This window comes from Staurois parvus, unplaced genomic scaffold (genome assembly GCF_062004578.1).
Source record: "Staurois parvus isolate SC_StPar_1 unplaced genomic scaffold, SC_StPar_1.0 ptg000636l, whole genome shotgun sequence".
NCBI lineage: Eukaryota > Metazoa > Chordata > Amphibia > Anura > Ranidae > Staurois > Staurois parvus.
Genome location: NW_028318432.1, coordinates 1,955,124 through 1,977,258, shown reverse-complemented (window position 1 = coordinate 1,977,258; position 22,135 = coordinate 1,955,124). Strand labels below are relative to the sequence as shown.

Here is a 22,135-nt window from a genome sequence, read left to right as displayed (position 1 = left end):
TGCAGTGTAAGTATTTGAATTTGAATTGGTATCAGCCTTTTGCAACCACCTGGACAGCAAAGCTTAGAGTGAGAGAGGAACAAAACAACCCAAAGAGCCTATCAGTTTTGCTACAGAGTTCATGTGTTATCAAGTGACTGATATGAGGAGAGCAAAGTATCAAGAGAGATGAGCTCGTTACTGTGCTGCTTCTCCTTTCACTGTCTAGTCATGTTTGGGGAGAGACAAGACCTGTAAGTGTTTCTTAACTGCAGAAAGTATAAATCTCAGAGCTGGATTGATAGAAATAGAAATCCTTTGGCAGGAAAACCGCTTCCATTATGTATTTTATCTGTGTATGTAACGGCTTGCTAGGAGTTCTTTTTTAAAGCTGAATTCCAGGAGAAAAAAACATTTAATTTTAAATTTGCTTCCTGGCACTGAGACTTACAGTTCTAACTGGAGTAAGGCTCTGAGAGTGGACCTTGTCTCCACCTTGTCTATTCAAAAATAAATGTGTAATCTTTTCACTATATACAAGGCATTCTCTAGTTGGATGAGGGAGAATGTGAAGTTTCTGGCTTCGGGCCTGTGTTTTCCCCCCTTTTTTTCCCTCCCCCCCCCCCCCCCCCACACACCCGATGCATATTGTAGATTGTAATATTCGGTTTTTGTTTTTGCATGACTTAGTGATATTAGGAAAAGTACTGTGTATTAGGATGCTATGGTTTCGGGGTAAGCGGCGTTATGCATGACGTGTCGGTCTGGGGATTCATCCTTTAGCACATCCCGTCAGGCATCATACCGCTGAGCGAATGTATTTATTTCTGAATGTATTTATCGTATGCTTGGAACTGTATTGCAATGTGGTGCGCTGCGTCGCAGTACAGGGTGAGATGTACCCCGATTACAAATATCATGTTGTTTTTTATACTTCTGTAATAAAAGTGACCATAACATGATTTAATTTAATTTATTGTTAGCTGTAAACAGTAAGCACATACTGGAAAAATAAAAACGCAAAATTTTAAGAGCTAATTTTCCAAGGCTGAGAGCTGCTCTCCAAGACTTAGACTGGGAGGGAATATTGGCATCGATGAACACAACACAAATGGGAGTTCTTCAAAAAAACATGTAGGTGAACACACTGCAAAATATATTCCCATGGGCAACAAGTTTAAAAGGCTAAAAATAAAACCTATGTGGCTTACGGTCAAAGTTAAAAAAAGCTATAGATAATAAGAAAAGAGCTTTTATTCAATATAAAAATGAAGGAATGCTATCATCGTTTAAACATTACAAATAATATAACAGCAAAAAAGGAAATAAAGGCCACAAAATCGACAGATTGCAAAATAGTAGGAAATAGAGGAAACCCCAAAAAATTCTTCAAATATTTCAATAGTAAAAAGGTCCTGTCCGAGCATGTAGGCTCTTTAAAAAATAATCTAGAGTGGGTGACTAGGGACAAAGAGAAGTCAAATTTATTAAATACCTTCTTCAGCTCTGTGTATACAAAGGAGCATGGGGGAGCTCTTGTTCATAATGGGCATGGTATTGACACAGCTCCAGATGATCCACATTGGCTCACAACTGATATGATCCAAATATATTTAGACAGAATAAAGGTGAATAAAGCACCTGGACCAGATGGCATGCACCCACGGGTCCTTAAAGAATTGAGCTCTGTCATTTCAAAGCCATTGTTTCTAATTTTTAGGGACTCTTTAATGACTGCCATAGTACCACTGGATTAGCATAATGCCAATGTGGTGCCAATATTTAAAAAGGGGTCAAAATCTTTACCAAGTAATTATAGACCTGATAGTTTAACTTCTATAGTTGGGAAGATACTGGAGAGTTTAATAGAAGACCACACAGATAAGTTCTTGCTGGAAAAAAATATTTTAAGCAACAGACAGCATGGATTCATGAAAGACAGAAGTTGTCAAACAAATCTGATTTCTTTTTATGAGGAGGTGAGCAAAATCTTGGACAGAGGGGTGGCGGTGAACGTGGTATACTTGGATTTTGCAAAAGCGTTTAACAGTTCCCCACACACGGCTAATGTGTAAGGTAAAGTCTACAGGCTTGGAAAAATCTGTATGTAAATGGATAGAAAACTGGCTAAAAGTTCGTATTCAGAGAGTAGTGGTTAATGATTCATACTCTGAATGGTCTAAGGTTGTCAGTGGTGTACCCCAAGGTTCAGTGTTGGGACCCTTGCTTTTTAATATATTTATAAACTACAGTATATAAGGTCTGGGATTATAAATCCCATTTCAGTGCTTACAGATGACTCCAAGCTGTGCAGTGGAATAACGTCCTTACAGGATGTCTCCAATTTACAAGCTGACCTCAATGCTCTGTGTAATTGGGCAACTATGTGCAAATGAGGTTTAATGTTGATAAATGTGAGGTTATGCACGGCCGCTGGAAGATGCATGTGCAGTTCATACAAGTGGATTCATGCACAGCGGTTGCACGGACACAATTGCTTGTCAAATTTTGACACGGACAGGAACGGGTGCATGGATCTGAACTAACACCAGTAAGCATTTTTTTTTCAGTAGTCTAATAAAATGTGGCCATACATTTCCCTACCCCGTTAGGCATGCTTAACACTCTCCTGCATGATAGAAATGCAGGGCAGCAGTCAGTGGGAGCTCTGGCAAGGAGTGTAGTGATCCACGTTTTAGCACATCACACTGGTTTTTTTTTTCTTATTTGTGTAGTGTATTAATTCATCTTTTCATTTTTTCTGAAAAGGTGAACCTAACATTTTTCTTTATTTATTATTGCTCCAGTTAAACCACCACTGTTTTATTTCCTTTCACTTGGTGAGGACACAGAAAGTAAAGGGCATCACCCAGTAATTATGCAGACAGCAATCAAAAGCTTGAGGGAAATCTTTCTGTCTCTTTCTCACTCTATGCAAAACAAAAAGAAAGTCTTGGGTGAAGTTGTATTTTATTAAATGGCACTATGATGTTACTTTACAGCAATTTCCAGATGATGTTATCCCAATTCATCAGCATCCCAACCTCAAGGACCTCCTATTGATTCCAGTTATTGGACCAAGGTTGGTACATCACTTGTAAAAAGTAAGGATTTACTATATGATAGGAAAAAATATAAAAGTGTTAATTGTACCTAAAGCTGAACTTCAGGTATATAAATCTATGGGTGTCAGTATAGCCACATATTTAATTCAATTTGGTGTCTGTTTCTGCTGTATGCATTGTAGATCTTTGTAATCAGAACTAATAAACAGGGCTGGAAATTGACACCAGCAAGGCACTTCCTGTTACTGTGACCAGTAGCCTCAGCAGACTGACTAGGGTCCGGTGACTGGTCACCTCACCCCCTTGAAGGCTACCCCCACACAGTTGTTCTAGAAGGCTTTACCTATTCTGTCCTCTACACACTGGCTAAATGGTTAGCACTTCCGCCTGGCAGTACTAGGGTCGCTGGTTCGAATCCCAACCACGGCACTACCTGCCTGGAGTTTGCATGTTTTCCCTGTGCCTGCATGGGTTTCCTCCGGGTGCTCCGGTTTCCTCCCACACTCCAAAGACATGCTGGTAGGTGAATTGGATCCTGTCTAAATTGTCCCTAGTATGTGTATGTATGAATGTGAGTTAGGGACCTTAGATTGTACACCCCTTGAGGGTTAGGGACTGATGTGAATGTACAATATATATGTAAAGCGCTGCATAAATTGATGGCGCTATATAAGTACCCGAAATAAATAAATAATAAATACTCTGTAGCCTATGGCTACTTTCACACTGCACCATTGCAAGAACACTGTAAAAACACATTTATTTACTTTATCTTATTACAGGTACTGTATAGCACCGTCAATTTACGCAGCGCTTTTACATATATATTGTACATTCTTATCAGTCCCTAACCCTCAAGGGGCGTACAATCTAAGGTCCCTAACTCACATTCATACATACACATACTAGGGCCAATTTAGATAGGAGCCAGTTAACCTACCAGCATGTTTTTGGAGTGTGGGAGGAAACTGGAGTACTCAGAGGAAACACGCAGGTACAGAAAGAACACGTGCATTTTTGTTGTGTTTCCACTATGTTTTCTGGTTGCCTGCACCTATGCAAAATGGACACATGACTGAAAAAAAGGCTCCAAAAATGCAAACGCATTTTTGCTGCTTTTCCATTCATTTCAATGTGGAGGTTCGTTTTTGCATTTCTTTTTAAACATGTTCAAAAAATGCAGCCAAGCAGAACTTTTTATTTGATAAAAAAAGTACAACTCTTTATTGAGAGTGAAACATAAAAAAGAAATCATACAATAAGTAGCTTTACAAATTGTTACAAAAGAGAGGACGGAGCACTATAGTCTAAAGAGAGGATGGTTTCCATACAGAAACGGAGTATCGTACTCCAGCAATACAGTCAAAAGAGAGGATGGTTTCCATACAGAAACAGGGAGTATCGTACTCCAGCAATACAGTCAAGTGGTTAGCAATGGTACCAAATGATACATAGCACAGGTCTCGTAATACCGTAAATCTAATATAGCCAGCAGGTAATGCAGTGTACGCAGGAAATAAACACCCACGTATCTACATGTTCATCATCTACGCAAGTAGATGCTTGATCTAACCATCTGTCCCAAATTATATGATATTTAGCCGGGCGCCCTCTGGGAATATAAATAACTTTTTTATATGGCGCTGAGCGAACTATTGGCGCTTTATAAATACTGTATAATAATAAAATAATAATTATATGGTAGCATGAAATTAATGCAGGCAACCCAATCTTGGTCTGTTTGTGGTAATGCAAACAAACCAGGGAAAGAACTTGGGAAAAGAGGTACCACATTGGATCAAAGTAGTGTGACTAAAATATTGAAAGTTTACTGAAACAATATGCAATTAAAAATATACAGATAGAAAAGTAGATGCAAAGTAGCAAATGCTAATTTTGCAGAAACAGCCACCCAACACCAAAAATGACAGTGACAATGTTGTCAGTGATAAAAAAACACATGAGTACATACTACAAATCCATGTTAAGTGGACTGTAGTGTGTTTTCTGCGAAAAACTAAAAACGCATACGTGTGAACCAAGGCCCTAGGATAGGGGTAGGCAACCTGCAGCTCTCCAGCTGTTGCAGGACTACAAGTTCCATCATGCCTCTGCAAGTCATATCTGTAACTGTCAGTTTTGTAATGTTGCAATGCGTCATGGGAAATGTAGTTCCACAACAGCTGGAGAGCCGCAGGTTGCCTACCCCTGCGCGGCCTAGGAGATGTTATCTTGCAGGGAATGGCTACATGTAAAGCTAGCCACACACTACTCAAATTTCACCTGATTCCTGCCAGTTCAACTGAAATTCAGCAGTGGATGGCCTTAATCGGCACCACCCAGTTTGACAAAAGTCAGTTCAATTGGAAAATTGTCAGCCCAACAGCACCTACATACAATCCAATCCTTAAAGTGATTGTAAATGCAATAAAAAAAAACCAAAACAAACAGTTTTATACTTACCTGCTCTGTGCAGTTGAATTGCACAGAGTGGCTCCGAATCCCCTGTCCTGGGAAAAGCAAAAACGTTTTCTTTTAGTTTTGAATAGAGTGGGTTAGACCCTCTGTCATTTTTTTTTGCTCTTTGCCTTAGCTGGTTAGATTTACCCTCTCTATTTGCCCAGCTGACCATTGTCACCGAAATACATTGTGATAGAAAAAAAAAAGCATTTGTCACTAAATCTAGAGCTGAAAGTACAGTAAATCATTCAATAGTGACATCTAATTAGGAATTTCCTCACTTTCAGGAGATTTCTTTTCATTTCTTGTTGCATTGCTGAGTCAGGAAAGAAAGAAAAATCTCTCAAAAAATTGCCCCTAAAGTGTTTTTACCCCTCCCTGCTCTAACCAAAACTAAAATAGTTTGGCTAGACATGCACTTTATTTTATACATGTATGTACAGGATGGCAGCCATGTAGACATGCTGTGTTTTCAGTGTTGGGAGTAAGGTACAGTGACTTTTTTTTTATTTGTTTGAATGGCTTAGGTTTACATTTTGGATTCTTAATTTAGGAGGATACAGAAGCAGCATTCAGTACAAGTCATCGTTGGAGCCCAGTGTGGAAATGCTGTCCTCCGAGGAGCCCATGTGTACTCTGCTGGGATTCTGTCTGCTTCCAAATGTAAGAATGGTGCTATGTGGTACTTCCCAGAGGAAATAGCTCATTTTTGAACACATATTTGTGTTTAAATTGTGTTAGGGTCTCTCTAACCCTGTTGTCTTGAACAGTATTGTAACTATAGCCCTTTCCAAAAGTTTTGAGAATGACACAAATATTAATTTCCATGCAAGGAATCGCGTGTAGTCATCATTGCTTTGCAAAAAAAGGGATTCACAGGCAAGGATATTGCTACTACTAAGATTGCACCTAAATCAACCATTTATCGGATCATCAAGAACTTCAAGAAAAGAGGTTCAACGGGTTCTCCTAAAGTTGATTCAGTTGCGGGGTTGGGGCGCTACCAGTGCAGAGCTTTCTCAGGAATGGCAGCAGGCAGGTGCGAGTGCATTTGCTTGCACAGTAAGGCGTAGACTTTTGGAGGATGGCCTGGTGTCAAAAAGGCAACAAAGTAGCCACTTCAGGAAAAACCTCAGAGACAGACTGATATTCTGCAAAAGGTACAGGATACAGGAAATGCACTGCTGAGGACTGGGGTAAAGTAATTTGCTCTGATGAAGCCCCTTTCTGATTGTTTGGGACATACGGAGAAGAAAAGGTAAGCTCTACCACCAGTCCTATGTCATGCCAACAGTAAAACATCCTAAGACCATTCATGTGTGGAGTTGCTTCTCAGCCAAGGCAGTGGGCTCTCTTGCAATTTTGCCTAAGAACACAACCATGAATAAAGAATGGTACAAAAACATCCTCTGAGAGGAACTTCTCCCAACCATCCAAGAACAGTTTGGTGGCGAACAATGCCTTTTCCAGCATGATGGAGCACCTTGCCGTAAGTCAAAAGTGATAACTAAGTGGCTTGGGAAACAAAACATCGAAATTTTGGGTCCATGACCAGGAAGCTCCCCAGACCTTAATCGCAATGAGAACTTGTGGTCAATGCTCAAGAGGCGGGTGAACATTGATTATGCAAGAATGGGCTGCCATCAGCCAGGATGTGGCCCAAAAGTTGATTGACAGCATGCTGGGGCGAATTTCAGAGGTCTTGAAAAAGAAGGGTCAACACTGCAAATATTGACTCTGCATAAATGTAATTTCATTGTCAATAAAAGCCTTTGACACTTATATAATACTTGTAATTATACTTCAGTATACCATAGTAACATCTGACAAAAAGATCTAAAAACACTGAAGGAGCAGACTTTGTGAAAATCAAAAAAGAAAATTGTCATTCTCAAAACTTTGGGCCAGGGCTATATACTGTCTCCTTTATTCTGTAAAATGCTGCACAAACTGTTGACGCTATATACATCCTCTATAATAAGGTAAATCCTTGAGTTACACTTTCACTGGTGAAATAACATCGGGTACCAGTGTGTCCACTTGTCATTTTTCTAGTGCAGCTGAGAAAGTTGCTGGTTGCATTAGACGACACTGTTTTTTTACCATACTTCCATCCAGTATAGTGACACTATGGTTAGTCTGGCATTTTTGAGTTTCTCTGTGTATTTACTTCATATTGTAGCAAGGAATAAAATTTTAGGAGAGGGTCATAGTTATGGTTATTTATTATTTTTCCTTCTTCCTGCAGGGATGAAGGCTGGTGATGAGGTGTCCGTGTTCTCTGACATCAGAGGGAAATGTAGAAGGGGGGCGGTGGAATTCGATGGAGCCAAAGTTTTTATTGGCAATGGAAAAGCGGAACTGAGCCGCTCAGACATCTTCTGTACAAACAGCCCTGTAAAGTAAGTAAAACCTATGCAGATGTCATACATGAACTGGATATGTATGTTCTCAAGGCATTCAGTCAAATGTTTAATAGATTTCATTGCACAACCCTACCTGTCACTGTCTTCTGAATCTGACCCTGGTTCCAGTCACTTCCTCTTTCCTGAGTGATGAGTAGGAGGGTCTGATTCTAAAGTCACATTATCAGTCCGGAAAAGTAGGACACCAATCCTGTGATGAGGAAGTTGCATTTGTGGAGTTGTTCTATGCACCAACACTGTACAGCAGGGGTGTCAAACTCAATTTCATTGTGGACCTCATCAGTATTATGGTTACCCTTAAAGCGCCAGCTGTATCTGTAAGACTAGATATCCAGAGCACCCCCCCCCCCTTACATCAGAATTCAAGAGTTCCCCTTACCCTCCTTTTCATCACAATGCACCCTCTTACCTTCTGCTGCTACCTGGAAGATAGGGGTGGACCTGGGAACCTGAATGTGCAGGGTCTGAAGGAGGACCAGAGGAGGGCTGCTGGAGTCTGCTGAAACCAGGGGAGGCAGAGACGAGGGGGTTCTGTGGCTGCCCATAGGGGCACAGGACCTAGAGGAGGAATTCTGTATTCTTCTCTGTTGCCAACTGCTGAGGGTGGGGAGGGCAGAGATGAGCTTCTCTGTGACTGTACGGTAAAGCGCAGGATCTGGTGGAGGAGTTCAGTCCTCCTTTTTGCTCCTGGCTGCTGAGACGAGGTGGAGGCAGAAACAAAGGGGGTGCCACAGCTGCAGAGGTGCAAGGGCCACATGAAATGGCCTGGCAGGCCAAATACAGGTCTTGTGTTTGATAAATGTGCTATACAGGATGCTACTGTAATTATAAGGAAGCCATCTTTGCATTTTTTGCCAGTAGTAGAAAATCATAGTGACCACAAGGGGTCATTCACTCTGCCACCATTCAGAACATCTTCTGTTTTTTTCATTAAATACAAGGCTGATTCTCTGAATAAATCTCCTTAATGAGCAGCAGATGGCACAATCAAAAAACAATTTGAAAAATTCAAAATTACAAAACAAAAATGTCTTTAGAGGTACTTTAAAAAATAAAAAAATCTTTAGTTTGTGTTGCCATTAAAGAGATTTCCCCCACTTCCTGTTCCAGGGACAAACTTTTTACTAGACAGTGAAGTACTCTTTCAAACAGAGCCTCCATCAGCAATAAAACCTGATAGAAGTTATAATCCTTCCCCAATCTGACCAAAACTAAAAAAAAAGGTTGTGGATATAGAAGAATGAAAGCACTGTTACCCTTTGAATTAAAAAAAAAAAAAAAAGGGTAGAATATTTTTAAATTCACTTCCTTGGTGTCAACGATGTGTTTCCGGGGTTGCAGGGAAAGAGGCACCCTCTGTCTCACCTGGTGGACTTGTCCCAATGCCATCCGATTGTGGATGCGGGACTATGCTATGATCTGATCCGTACTTGCTATCTCCTTAGCTTTCAACCCCTAGTAGGCCTTCCTTCATGAACCTATCTCGTCCTTATCCAAGAACCAGCGGAGGCTGACGGGGTTTATGTTCCTGGCTGCTGACAAATTTGGGCATGGAGACAACCTTTTCTTAATATTGGCCAAGTAAAGCAGACTCATGGGCATTATGGTGCATGAGAAGCTCACTTCAATCCTGGAGGACACACATGCCCAGTACCTTAAGGTTTGGAGCCCATGTATCATCTATAATGCTCAGGAAAATATCGATCGCACCCTGCTTTATCTATGGTCCACCTATGGGGAGGATGTCATGCCCTGCTGATAGGACCACCAACCCTCCTTTCTCCCCCTCTTAATTTCCCCCAGGCAAGCTTTTCTCCTTCCCCCCCCCCCCCCCTCTTTTTTTTTTCTTCTTCTCCTTTCTCTTGATTCTACCTTCTTTATAGCTTACAGTGTACCGATGAACTAGGCTTATCCTCCTTCTTACCAAAATGTACTTTCCAGGTGCTGGTATTTGTCCGGAGTCAGGGAATCCCCTTTGTCTTTTTCTCTTTTCCTTTTCTCCCCCTTCTCCTTTCAATTGCATGTTCAATACCCTGTTCCTTATTGTCACTCAGTGAGATGGTCAGTGTTGTCATTGAAGAGCAAACTCCTCCTTGATTGGGACATTCATTTTGGTTCCTCCTGCATTTCCTTCCTCAGTGACTCCATTGGTCGGACAATATCAGTGCCTTTATTACGATGTACCTGCTTTACCTTGTACTCTTGGGTGTAATAATTCACAATGTTATCGTTTTTTGGCTGCAGCCTCTTTGTACTTGAAAACCTTTCAATAAAAGGTTTGTGAAACAAAATGAGGGTAGAATTCCATTTTAAGGATGTTTCTTCTTTTTGTCATCCCTTTCTGTTATTCTAGGGGGAAAGGCATCAGAATGACAGAAGCGGTATACTCCAGTCCATCCTTTGACAATATGCTGCCAGGATATATATACTTGCAGGTAATTCAGAATGAGAACAAGGACAGCTTTATTCAGTAAAGCAGAGCAAAAAGCAGGGGGGCCATAAAGGCGGAGATTTACTACATCTAGTGCAGCTGTGTACGGCAGCCAATCAGCTTTTAACTTCAGCTTGTTCATTTAGGCTAGGTTCACATATGTGCGGGTGATGCGGCTGCAGGACCCACTCAAAAATACCTGCAGCCACACCACCCGCACAGAGCAATGCGGGACCCGCAGGCAGGTGCCATTAATTCTGGAAATCGCAACTGTACTGGGAGCCTCGGACATCTTCCCTGCCTGTCCCGGGGCACAGAAGTCCATTCAAATGAATAGGTTCTCGTGCCCGCGCAAAACACGACCCGCACCGCCACAGATATGTGAACCAGGAGTAAATCTTGGCACAAAAACCTGGAAGCTGATTGGTTTCTGTGCACAGCTGCACTAGATTTTGCACTCTCCTGCTTTAGTAAATAGCCCCCACAGATTGCAGTACTCTGGACCGAATGATCAGAATAATGGGATAAGCTGAACTCAGACTGCTACGGATTGCTTTGCTTTTCCTTGCCCCTTTACCTTATTGAATATACCCAGATATCTTATAAGTTCACTTTCTCTCTCACTTTTCTGCCTTTGTCAAAGTTAAAGTGTTCACCTTTACAGAAAAAAATATAAGGGTGAACTAACATAGCACCCTCCCTCCCCCACCCCACCCCCAGTCCCCGTTGTATTTACCTCCAGAGCTACTGAGCTGTCAACTTCTCCAGTGGTCCAGGGATTTGCAGTCCCCGCTGTTCTCCCTCTTCTCCGTGCAGCGCTTCATTGACAGACCAGATCAAGTCACCGTGACAGCATTGACCAGTCACAATCCATCTGGTCCATCCTGAAATTGTTTCACAAAGTAGAGGGAGAACAGTGGGAATTTCAAATCCCTGGACTGCTGAAGCTGTTGTGGGGGTGCTGTCAGATTGACACCCCCTGGTGGAGGTAAGTGCAGTGAAGACCGGGGGGGATGGGGAGGGTGTCCGGTGTTAGTTTACTATTACATTTTTTCTGTAATGGCGAACTAACTTTTAACATGGTCATACACCCGTAGATCTCTTTCGTTCAGCCTGCGGGCTGAACAAAAGAGATACAACAGATGCCTCCGTCCACACTGCACAGTGCGGGTGGATGAATCTTCTACTGCAGCCAGTGAATTCTGACAACAGATACCTCCAGCTGTCAGAATACCCAAACAGCAACTGCATCTAATTGGATACAGGTGCTGTTCAGCTGACAGTTTCCCACCCGGCCCCCTTGATTTTTTGGACAAAGGTGCTTTTTTGATGCAATGTAGTGCATTTTTGGCCCCATTGAGTTCAATGGGACTGTAAGAGAAATGCATTAAAATACATTAAAAATGCACAAATATGCAGATGCACAAGTTTGAACCCAGGCTTGGAAATGGCTGGAAATCAGTCCACCCATGACCAGGACATAAATATGTTGCCCGGGAATCATGGGACACAGTTCTGGAAAATTGTGGGAAATTACATGAGGTTGCTGTCCAGACACTCCTCCAGTCTTCCTATTATAGCTGCATAATCAGCACAAGTACTAGTATACAATATTTATCCTTTCTGAAACTCCTAATTTAAAAAAACCTATATGAGACAAATTTGTGTATGGGCAGAGGAATAATAGTAGATACTAAGGCAGGAATCCTGGAGTTGGGCCAACCTGTAGACAAATAAAAACTGTCACTAAAGCCAGCCATTGATAGAACGAAATTCAGATGGTTTAGCATGGACTGGCTGAGATTCGATCCATGTATGGGCTGGTTGATTGTACCCAAGTCGATGCATTGATCAACTTGGGTACAACCAGCCTGTTAGAATTTCTTTACTTTTGATTACTGCCAGTGGCTATAGCCGCCAGCAGTAAACATTGTGTTCGGCCCGCCTGGAAGGCTCCCCCGTGCCGCCGCTGGCAGAACACTTTAGCGCTGTGTTGTTGTGGATGGGGGAATCAAGTGATAATTTCCTTTTTTTTTTTTTCCTTTACACCCACGGTGGAAGGAAAGAAAATCAAGAAATCTATGAGCTGCCTTAGTCTGGTTATTGCTGCACTGAGCCTCTTAGGTTTTAATCTGGAGTGTCTCGTTTTTGCTTTCTAGAATTTACCGTCTGCTGTTGTCAGCCATGTTTTGAGCCCTCAGCCCGGGGAACGGGTGTTAGATATGTGTGCGGCTCCTGGAGGAAAGACCACTCATATCGCTTCTCTTATGAATGACGAGGTAAAGAAAAGTCTCATCTCCTCCACAGAAAATGACCATCCTTGGGAAACAGGGATGAGGTGAAATACCCCAACTGGGCTGAAATTTCCTGCAGGTCCAGGTTTCCTTGTACTGTAGTGTATTGTCCATCCATTCAAAGGGCCGCTTTAACACAACGCATGATCACACATGTGCATTATCGCAATGTACCAGAATGAAGTCTGAAAGGGGCTCAGACAATAGGTGGACATGTCCTCATTTTATTTTAAGATTTATATTATGTTCATTTGAGATTTTCTGAATGCAAAGTCTTAACCCTTTCGCTGCCAGAGATGTCTTTGCAATTTTTACACACATTTAAAAGGCCTGAAGATTACACAAACCCCCCAAACATATAGTTTCTGAAAGCAGACACCCTAGAGCAGTGCTTCTCAACCAGGGTTCCGCGAGAGGTCCCCATGGGTTCCGTGGCGATCTACATGGCAGCTGACAGGTAGACACATGCAGGGAAGTGGCTGACATACAATTGGCTGTAGCGTTCTATTCCCCGACGGCCCCTCCTCTCTATCCCGGGTGCTTGTATGTGACATCATTTGGGATGGACAGGATATCAGGAGGGGGGAGGGGCTGGAAGAGAACCGCATGCCACTGGAGGACTGAGAACAGCTGTGTCCTCCACAATGTGCCCAACAGTCTGTCCCATGTAACGTGCCCTGTCCCATGTAATGTGCCCTGGTCATGTAATGTGTTCTGTGCCCTGTCCCATGTAACTAGCCCTGTCCCATGTAATGTGCTCTGTGCCCTGTCCCATGTAATGTGCGCTGCTCATGTAATGTGCTCTGTGTTCTGTGCCCTGTCCCATGTAACTAGCCCTGTCCCATTTAATGTGCTCTGTGCTCTTTCCCATGTAACTTGCCCTGTCCAATGTAACACGCCCTGCCCCATGTAATGTGCTCTGTACTCTTTACCATGTAACCTGCCCTGTCCCATGTAACGTTACTCTGTGCTCTCTCCGATGTAATGTGCCTTGCTTCCCCCTCATGCTGTGTTTCCTCCTGAGCCCCTGTACCCTGCCCTGCTGCACCCCCCTGATGGGGGTGCCATTAGGAATAAATGGTAGCCCCGTCTGTCTCTACAGAGTAGCGTGTTTTGGCAGCGGGTGGTTGCGGGTGCGGGAATCGCAACTGTTCCTGCAACTGTTCCTGCAATAGTGGGAACCTAGGCTTATTCAATTTAAAAATCAATATAATTGCCAAGGCTTGTTAAAGGTTTAGGGCTCGGCAAGGGGATTTACCTCCCTTTTTGGAGAAATTTTCTCTTGCTACCTATACTATATGCAGGACAGGAGGTGAAGGGCAATCTCGATGAGACACTGATGGCAAAAAAAATAACTGGGGTTTGAACTCTTCCCTACTCCATCCTAACAGATGAAAGGTTTTGGATTTAGATATACATTAAAGTGTTACTAAACCCACAACAGTAAAATCAGTCTGTATATGCAGTAAAGCATGCTTGTTGTACTCACTGTGGAACCTGCATTGTGTAAAAAGGATGTTTGATCCTGACCTCTCTGATCCTCCCCTTCTTCTGCTGTCCCTAATCCATCTGCTGATAGAACACAGCCTTTGGGTTAAGCTTCACATGCTCAGTTTGGTGTATATTGCTAGAGAGCGTTTTTCTTTTTCTTTCTTTCTTGGAAGAGTGCATGTGATCAGCACAGGACCAATCAGCGCTATCCAGACCTGCATCCTCCTACAGCAGAAAGAAAACTCCTACAAGCTTTAACCAGTGCTTTGCTGGACACTTATAGACGTCACAAGACTTCTCTACTGAGGAGAAAAGATATTTAACAGTTTATATTTAGTAAAATAATTGCATTTCCATGTTCTGTGTACTGTGGGAACCAGATATAATGAATGCAGGGTCCTGGGTTTAGTAACACTTTAATTACTTGCCCTCCAGAGGATTTACCCCCCCCCCCTTTCTTACCAGGCCATTTGTGCAATATGGCACTGCATTACTTTAACTGACAATTGTGCGGTCATGCAACGTTGTACATAAATTAAATTTATGTCCCTTTTTCCCACTAATAGAACTTTCTTTTGGTGGTATTTGATCACTTCTGCATTTTTTATTGTTTGCGCTATAAACAAAAAAAGACCGACAATTTTGTAAAAAAACAATATTTTTGACTTTTTGCTATTAAACATGTCCAATAAAAAAATTTTAAAAATCAAATTTCATCATAAATTTAGGTCAAAATGTATTCAGCTACATGCTTTGCTAAAAAAAAAATCCCAATACATGTAAATTAATTGGTTTACGTGAAAGTTATAGTGTCTACAAATAGCGGTATAGATACTGGGATTTTGGTTTTTAAACTAGTACTGACGGCGATCAGCGACTTATAGCGGGACTGCTGCAGGCATTCTGACACTGGGTGGGAACTTATTAACTGCCACTGAATCCCCAGTGACACTAATACAGTAATCAGTGCTAATAAAAAGCAATGACATTGTAGAAATTACAATGGGCAGGAAGGGGTTTTATGTTTTTGCGATAAAAGGGTTAACTGTGTGTGTTTTGCTGTGTGCGCTGTTTTCCTATAGAGACATGCTGCTTTGTATTTCTCAGCTGTGTAGACAAATACAAAGCAGCATGTCCTTGCTGGCAGGAGAGAGACCTGTGTTGTTTACACACATGTCTCTTCCCCGTCCGTTCTACACATCGCCGAGTGATGGCGGGGAATCTCCAGTCGGTACCCGGTGATTGACATCCTTAGCCGCCAATGGCAGCGTAGGTAGGGTGGCGAGCGCATGCCCCCTACCTGTAAATGTATATCGTGTGTGTATATATACGTGATTTTGCGCAGCCCTGACGCCCTGTAGCAGTAGTTCTACTATAGGGCGGCAGTTAAGCTTTGACAATAATACCTGGAAGCCAATTGGTTTCTCTGCAGAGCTACACCAGATTTTGCACACTCCAGTTTTAGTAAATCTCCCCCATTGTGTACTATCAGTATGGAGTCAGGCCGTTGACAGGGCTGAAGGTGTCAAAACCTTCTTGCAGAGTATCATTCAGTTTGCTTCTGTTGTATCACCACTGCAATAAATTAAAGGTACAGTGCTTAGTGTTTGCAGTGTGGCATTTGGTGTTCTAGATGAATTGAACCAGTTATTGACTTTGGCCATACCACACATGCCCTAAACACCTCATCTAAATACTGTGGAAGTGTGTAGCATGCCCTGCTCCTCTTCCTTTCCCATAGCTCCCAGGCCACATTCTGGCTGTCAGTTTGGTAGCAGGGACTTGTTTTGTATCACAGCCCATCTTCATGCTCCTTTGTAAACTGACTCTCTTAGAACATGCTGTGCAGTTTCTATAAAAATGACAAAGGAGGAGAGGACATTGAAAGCTTCAGGAAGCACCTTAGCAATGCAGATGCTCTCTGGATTCTGGCCGCAGTGAATTACACAGTTCAAGAACCTGATTGTACAGTCAGAATGGGCTGCCTGAACTTCAAATTATTAGGCAGGAAGCTGAAAGGCAGCATATATGTTCTTCGGCTGTCTATCTCACTTGTCTGTATTTCTACTTTAAATATTAAAATAAATAGTGATGCACCGAAATGAAAATTATGATGCCGAAACCAATCCCAAAAATTCAGAATGCATGTGGCCGAAAACCGAACCGAAAAGAAAATGTCTGCGTATGTGGGGGTGGAGAGGCTCCAATTTTTTTTTCTACTTTCATGTATATATTTATGATTTTTGTTAACTTATGATTTTATTGCTATCACATAGGGGACCAATAGTCCACTATGTGATAGCATATGAGTGACAGGTCTTCTTCGTAGGAGAGAGGGGGTGGGGGCAGTGTGTGCAAGGAAGGGCAGGAGAGGAGCAGTGTATACAGAGAGGAGGCGGTGTATACAGAGAGGAGGCGGTGTATACAGAGAGGAGGCGGTGTATACAGAGAGGAGGCGGTGTATACAGAGAGGAGGCGGTGTATACAGAGAGGAGGCGGTGTATACAGAGAGGCTCCCTCACTGGCTGTCACTATATGTTGGTGCCAATTTTTAATGAATATACAAATAATATGCTTAGTGATAATAATAAATAATATTCTTATTCCCCAAATAATAACAAACATAAAGTCCTGTATCCAAAAATCCAAAAATTTATAAAATCAAAGTCCCCTTCAAACAAAAATTAAGTCCAAAAAAATTGTCCAAGAATAGTGATAAATTCTTCAAAGTTTTGTGTAAGCTTGATTTACCTCAAAAAAACAAAAATAGAAACCACATAGTGCATTATCCTTAATATATTAATATCATATAACTCAACCAGTGATAATTCACCAAAAGTGAAACAAAAACGTGTAAACAGCAAACGTGTGCCAATACACTATGTATAGTGAAAAGCTGTGTAGGTGAATCACTCTTTAAAGTGTTTATAACACACACATAAATCACGTCTACTGCAGTAAGGAGTGAATACCCTTACCAATGTGTTTATCATTTAAGGCTTTAGATAAACATCCCCAAGTAGGCTGTATGATGGGACGAGTAAACGAGTATTATTCTGCCAGTATCCTCACTTTCACCTCCTCATAATTCAATGTGGATCCATCCACACTATTTCCTCAGACCAATTTCATCATAACCGCCATCCCGATAACGATATATATATACACACATAAAGAGATATATAGTGTAATACCGCCACACATTCGAATCACAAATTTTATTGGTGCTGCTTACAATATAAAATCTTTCTCATCGCATGTTTTAAAAGTGTGAAAAACCTGCATGCCGTACGTCCAGGAGAGTCCAAACCGCTGCAAACAGTCTTACTTCCACTCTCTAAAATGGCCGCCGCTCCACTTCCGGTTTCTCGTTTGCGTCTGACGTCACTTCCCTCTGACGCGTTTCGTCATTGGACGTAATCATAAAGGGTGTGGTTGTCAGACAAGGACGCTTCTTTATACTCCTCCTCTCATCATGGTGAAGCCGCGATCTCCATTTTTAGAAAGGGCACCGCTCTGCCTTTGACGGAGACTTAAAGCTACATCATATACTAACATAGATAACAAATAATGCCGGCACGGAATCCGTCTTCAGGAATAGCAATGAACAAAAACCGCGGATCTCAGCCCACCATGAATATAAACTTATATAAGCTACAACCCTCCAATATGATCATACAACAATAATAAAATACCTACATGATATATAAATGATGTGCAATTACTACTTATAACACTTCATATCTATAAAGGTAGCCGAATTATCTTGGATATAGTTAAAATTAAAATTATTAAAATACATCTATTATATACTCCAAAATAAATATGTATGGAGCTAACCCCAACATATTTCATATAATATATACACATATAAATAGAACACCAACCCTTAATAATATAAATTGAACATCAATACCCTAAAAATGAGAGCCACACTCTATATATTTCTCATATATTGCCCTCTCCTGTTCAATATGTACTCCTTAAAATAAATAAAACTATTAAATAATCCCTTAACATAATATATCCTAGTACCCTCATATAGGGTCCACAATAGTCTATTGATATTATTTATCTCACATATATAATTATACTGTATCATTAACATATATATGATTCAGGATATAACATCCTCAATCATAAATAGTAAGAAAAGGTTTATCATAAATACATAAAATTATTTAAAATATATTTAAATTAGCCATATTCTAAAATTAAACATTTATATTATTTTATAAAACTTTCTCCTATATCCATTCTTAATGGATCTACCCATAATATTCTGCATATATCCATCTTTTATATTATAATAAACTTTTGTTTGCAGCATAAAACTACAACTTTTAAGTTAAAAATTGGAAACAAAGCAATTTAAATCTAAATCTACATTTAAACCTCCTGGTTTCATCGTTCTCAATTCATAAATCCAGTAGGTTTCATTCTTGGATATGGTTTTGATTTTATCACCCCCCCTCCAATGCGCCTCTATTCTATCGATTCCACAGAATTTTAAACCACTAGGGTCACAGTTATGATGGTCTCTGAAGTGCCTCGATAGACAATGGTCTTTTTTCCCTTTTAAAATATTTGTAACATGTTCACTTAGTCTTTTTTGTAAGGGTCTTGAGGTCCTCCCCACGTACTGTAACTTACACGGGCATTCCAGTAAATATGTTACAAAGGGGGTGGTGCAAGTGATAAAATTCTTCATATTATATATCATTCCAGTTTTGTTAGATGTAAAATTAGAAATCACTCTCATTTTCGTATTCGTTATTGTGCATATTCTACATTTTCTACAGGGGTAAAAACCCTTAAAATCAAACATATGTTCCTTCTTTTTCTTTGGAGGAGAGATAACACTTTTAACTATAACATCTCTCAAATTCTTAGTCCTTCTATAAATGAACGAGGGCTTTTTTGGGATTAATGGACCTAAAATAGTATCTTTGCTTAATATTGACCAATGTTTAAAAACAATTTTTTCAATGTCTTTATATTGGTTATTATAACCAGAAATAAACGCATATTCTATCTTTTTCCCATTACCAGGATTCTTTTTAGATGGAACTTTTACAACCTTCTTATCTCCTAGATAGCTTTTACTCACTTCATACCTAATCCTTTCTAGTACCTCGGGGTCATACCCCTTCTCAATGAATCTTTTTTTAATGATATCTGTTTGCTCAACATATTCCTTCAATCTAGTACAGTTTCTAAAAATTCTTCGAAACTGTCCTTTGGGTATCCCATTGATCCAGGAAGGATGGTGACAGCTATTGGTAGGTATATATCCGTTCCTGTCTGTTTTTTTAAAATAAGTTTTAGTAAAAATAACTTTATCCTCAATAAAAATATTAAGATCTAGAAAGTTTACAGAGCACCTATCCATACTAAAGGTAAAACCTAAACCATGCTCATTTTTTTCCAGAACAGAGATAAAAGTCTTTAGAGATTCCATTGGTCCATCCCAAATTACAAGAATATCATCGATATACCTTTTCCACATAATTAATCCCTCCCATTTTCTATTAAAAATAACCTTCTCCTCCCATCTACTTAGAAATACATTTGCTAGACTGGGCGCAAATTTTGCGCCCATTGCTACCCCTTTCTTCTGCACATAAAATTGTCCACCATACCAAAAGTAGTTTTTTCCCATGCAAAACTCTAGTAGAGACACAATAAAATTCCTTTGTTTCCTACATAGGTCAGTAAAATTCCTTAAACCCCATTTAACTGCTTTAATACCATCTTCATGCTTGATACTGGTATACAAAGAATTAACATCTATTGTAACCAGAATGGTGTTATCAGAGACTTTCCTATACTCCACCAAATCTATAACATCCTGTCCATCCTTCAAATACGATGGCATTATTTTGACTATGGGCTGCAAATAGAAATCAATATACTCCCCAGTTCTCGCATGTATGGAGTCAATACCGTTTATAATCGGTCTTCCAGGGGGATTAATTAAACTTTTGTGTATCTTAGGTAGATAATATATTATAGGCATTTTACAATGGGAAGGAATTAAATATCTTGCTTCTTTATCATTCAAAATTCCTTCCTTTTGCGCTCTGTTAACTAATACTTGGAGTAATTTTTTGTATTTAGTCCCTGGGTTACTCTTGATTTTCATATATGTGTCTGAATCATTTAGAATATTTTCCATAACGTGTTCATAAGCCGATCTATCCAGAATCACCACCCCTCCACCCTTATCGGCTGGTCTGATCACCACATTATTTGCCTTCTTTAGAGAATTTAGACCCTCCTGAAATTCGATACTCTCTTTAACTTTCTTGATTTCTATATCTCTTAATTCTTCAGTTACCATCTGTTTAAAAACTTCAACAAAATGATTTTTATTATTGATTGGGTTAAAAACCGAATTGTTCCTCAATCCGCTATGTACATATTGATTTACAATATCTGGACCAGATCTAACAGCAGAAGATCCTTGTCCAGGTAACGATAAAAAATATTTTTTGATGTTCAATTTCCTAATATATCTATTCAAATTAATGTACGTCTCAAACTTGTTCAAACTTCTTTTAGGGGCAAATTTTAATCCTTTGTCTAAAACCTGGGTCTGGTTATATGTTAAAGGGATGGAGCTGAGGTTATAAATACCTTCCCCTACGCATCTTTCCTTTTTCTCTTGTTGTCTGTATTTGGTTCCATCCCTTGAGTTACCTTGTTTTCTCCCGGATTTCCTTGCTCTTCCCCTCTTGGTTGGGGTGGCCTTTCCTGTTCTCCCCTGTATTGATTTTGGTAATAATAAGGTGGGTCCCTCATCATCCCTCGACCCCATCCTTGTTGATAATATGGGTTTCTCGGTGGGGGTCCTGGTGGTCTTCCCCTGAAATTCCTCTGAAAAAAATTATTATTGTTCCTGTATCCTCTAGGGCTTCCATTGAAGCCCCTAGGATTATGCCACCCTTCTAGAGGCTGGAAACTATTATACACTGGAACATTGTAATTATTTTTAAACGGACTACCATAACAGTCCTCATCCCTTCTCCATGAAGATTTTTGTTGGGTTGTTTGTATATGTCTAGCATTCTCTTTCTTCTTGCTTACCACTTTTTTTGTAAGTGCACCAGTAGACTGTATACTCCCTTTTAAAGGAGAATTATTAGGTGTGGTATTATTAGATTGGCATTGATTAGCAATGACACTCTGCCATTTGTAAATGTTATTGGTCTGGTAATCTCCCATATCTCTCATATATTTTCTATGTTTTTTCTTTTTTATTTCCATATCCTTTTTATTTAGTTGATCCTGCAATTTTTTATTTGCATCATCAAATTCCTTTTTCCCTTTGAATACTTCTATTTTACTCTGTAATTCTAATAGCCTTGATTCTACTGTGATTAACTTTCTCCTTTTCCTATCCAGTAGCATACCCACTAATTGTCTTTCACAAGTGTGGAAAAACTTCTTCCATTCCAAATTGGAATCCTCATCCATCAACCCATCATTAGGGCCTAAATCCCATCTCAGCCTTCTAGGGATAATGTCATCTGTAAGATATTTTTCCAAAGTGACAATATCCCACCACAATTGTATTTTCTTCTCCATCGTGAATCCTATTTTTTTAGAAATAACTTCTAAATCATCATCAAATACTATTTGTGCAGTGGAAAAAACCTCATCTAAATTAACCTGTCTATTATTCAAAAAATTAAAAACCTCCATATCCCCTAGTGAAAGAAATTACACTCCCTAGTGTAATGCAATAATAATATTATTAATAAATCACTCTACCCAAAATATCCCGTGTCAGCACACTTCACCCCTACCCTTAGAGGTGTACACAATATACAAATAATATGCTTAGTGATAATAATAAATAATATTCTTATTCCCCAAATAATAACAAACATAAAGTCCTGTATCCAAAAATCCAAAAATTTATAAAATCAAAGTCCCCTTCAAACAAAAATTAAGTCCAAAAAAATTGTCCAAGAATAGTGATAA

At 40.2% G+C, this 22,135-nt stretch overlaps 1 protein-coding gene across 3 annotated transcripts in view; it reads left to right on the top strand.

Annotated features, from left to right (window-relative positions):
• Positions 1-22,135, top strand: part of NSUN6 (NOP2/Sun RNA methyltransferase 6) — a 42,641-nt gene that overhangs the window by 5,204 nt on the left and 15,302 nt on the right. For all 3 annotated transcript variants that reach the window (XM_089693728.1, XM_089693730.1, XM_089693729.1), the window contains 5 exons: positions 2,982-3,061; positions 6,058-6,167; positions 7,753-7,906; positions 10,284-10,365; positions 12,521-12,640. In XM_089693728.1, coding sequence (XP_089549854.1) covers positions 2,982-3,061; positions 6,058-6,167; positions 7,753-7,906; positions 10,284-10,365; positions 12,521-12,640 — 546 coding nt within the window. The remainder of the gene's footprint in view (positions 1-2,981; positions 3,062-6,057; positions 6,168-7,752; positions 7,907-10,283; positions 10,366-12,520; positions 12,641-22,135) is intronic.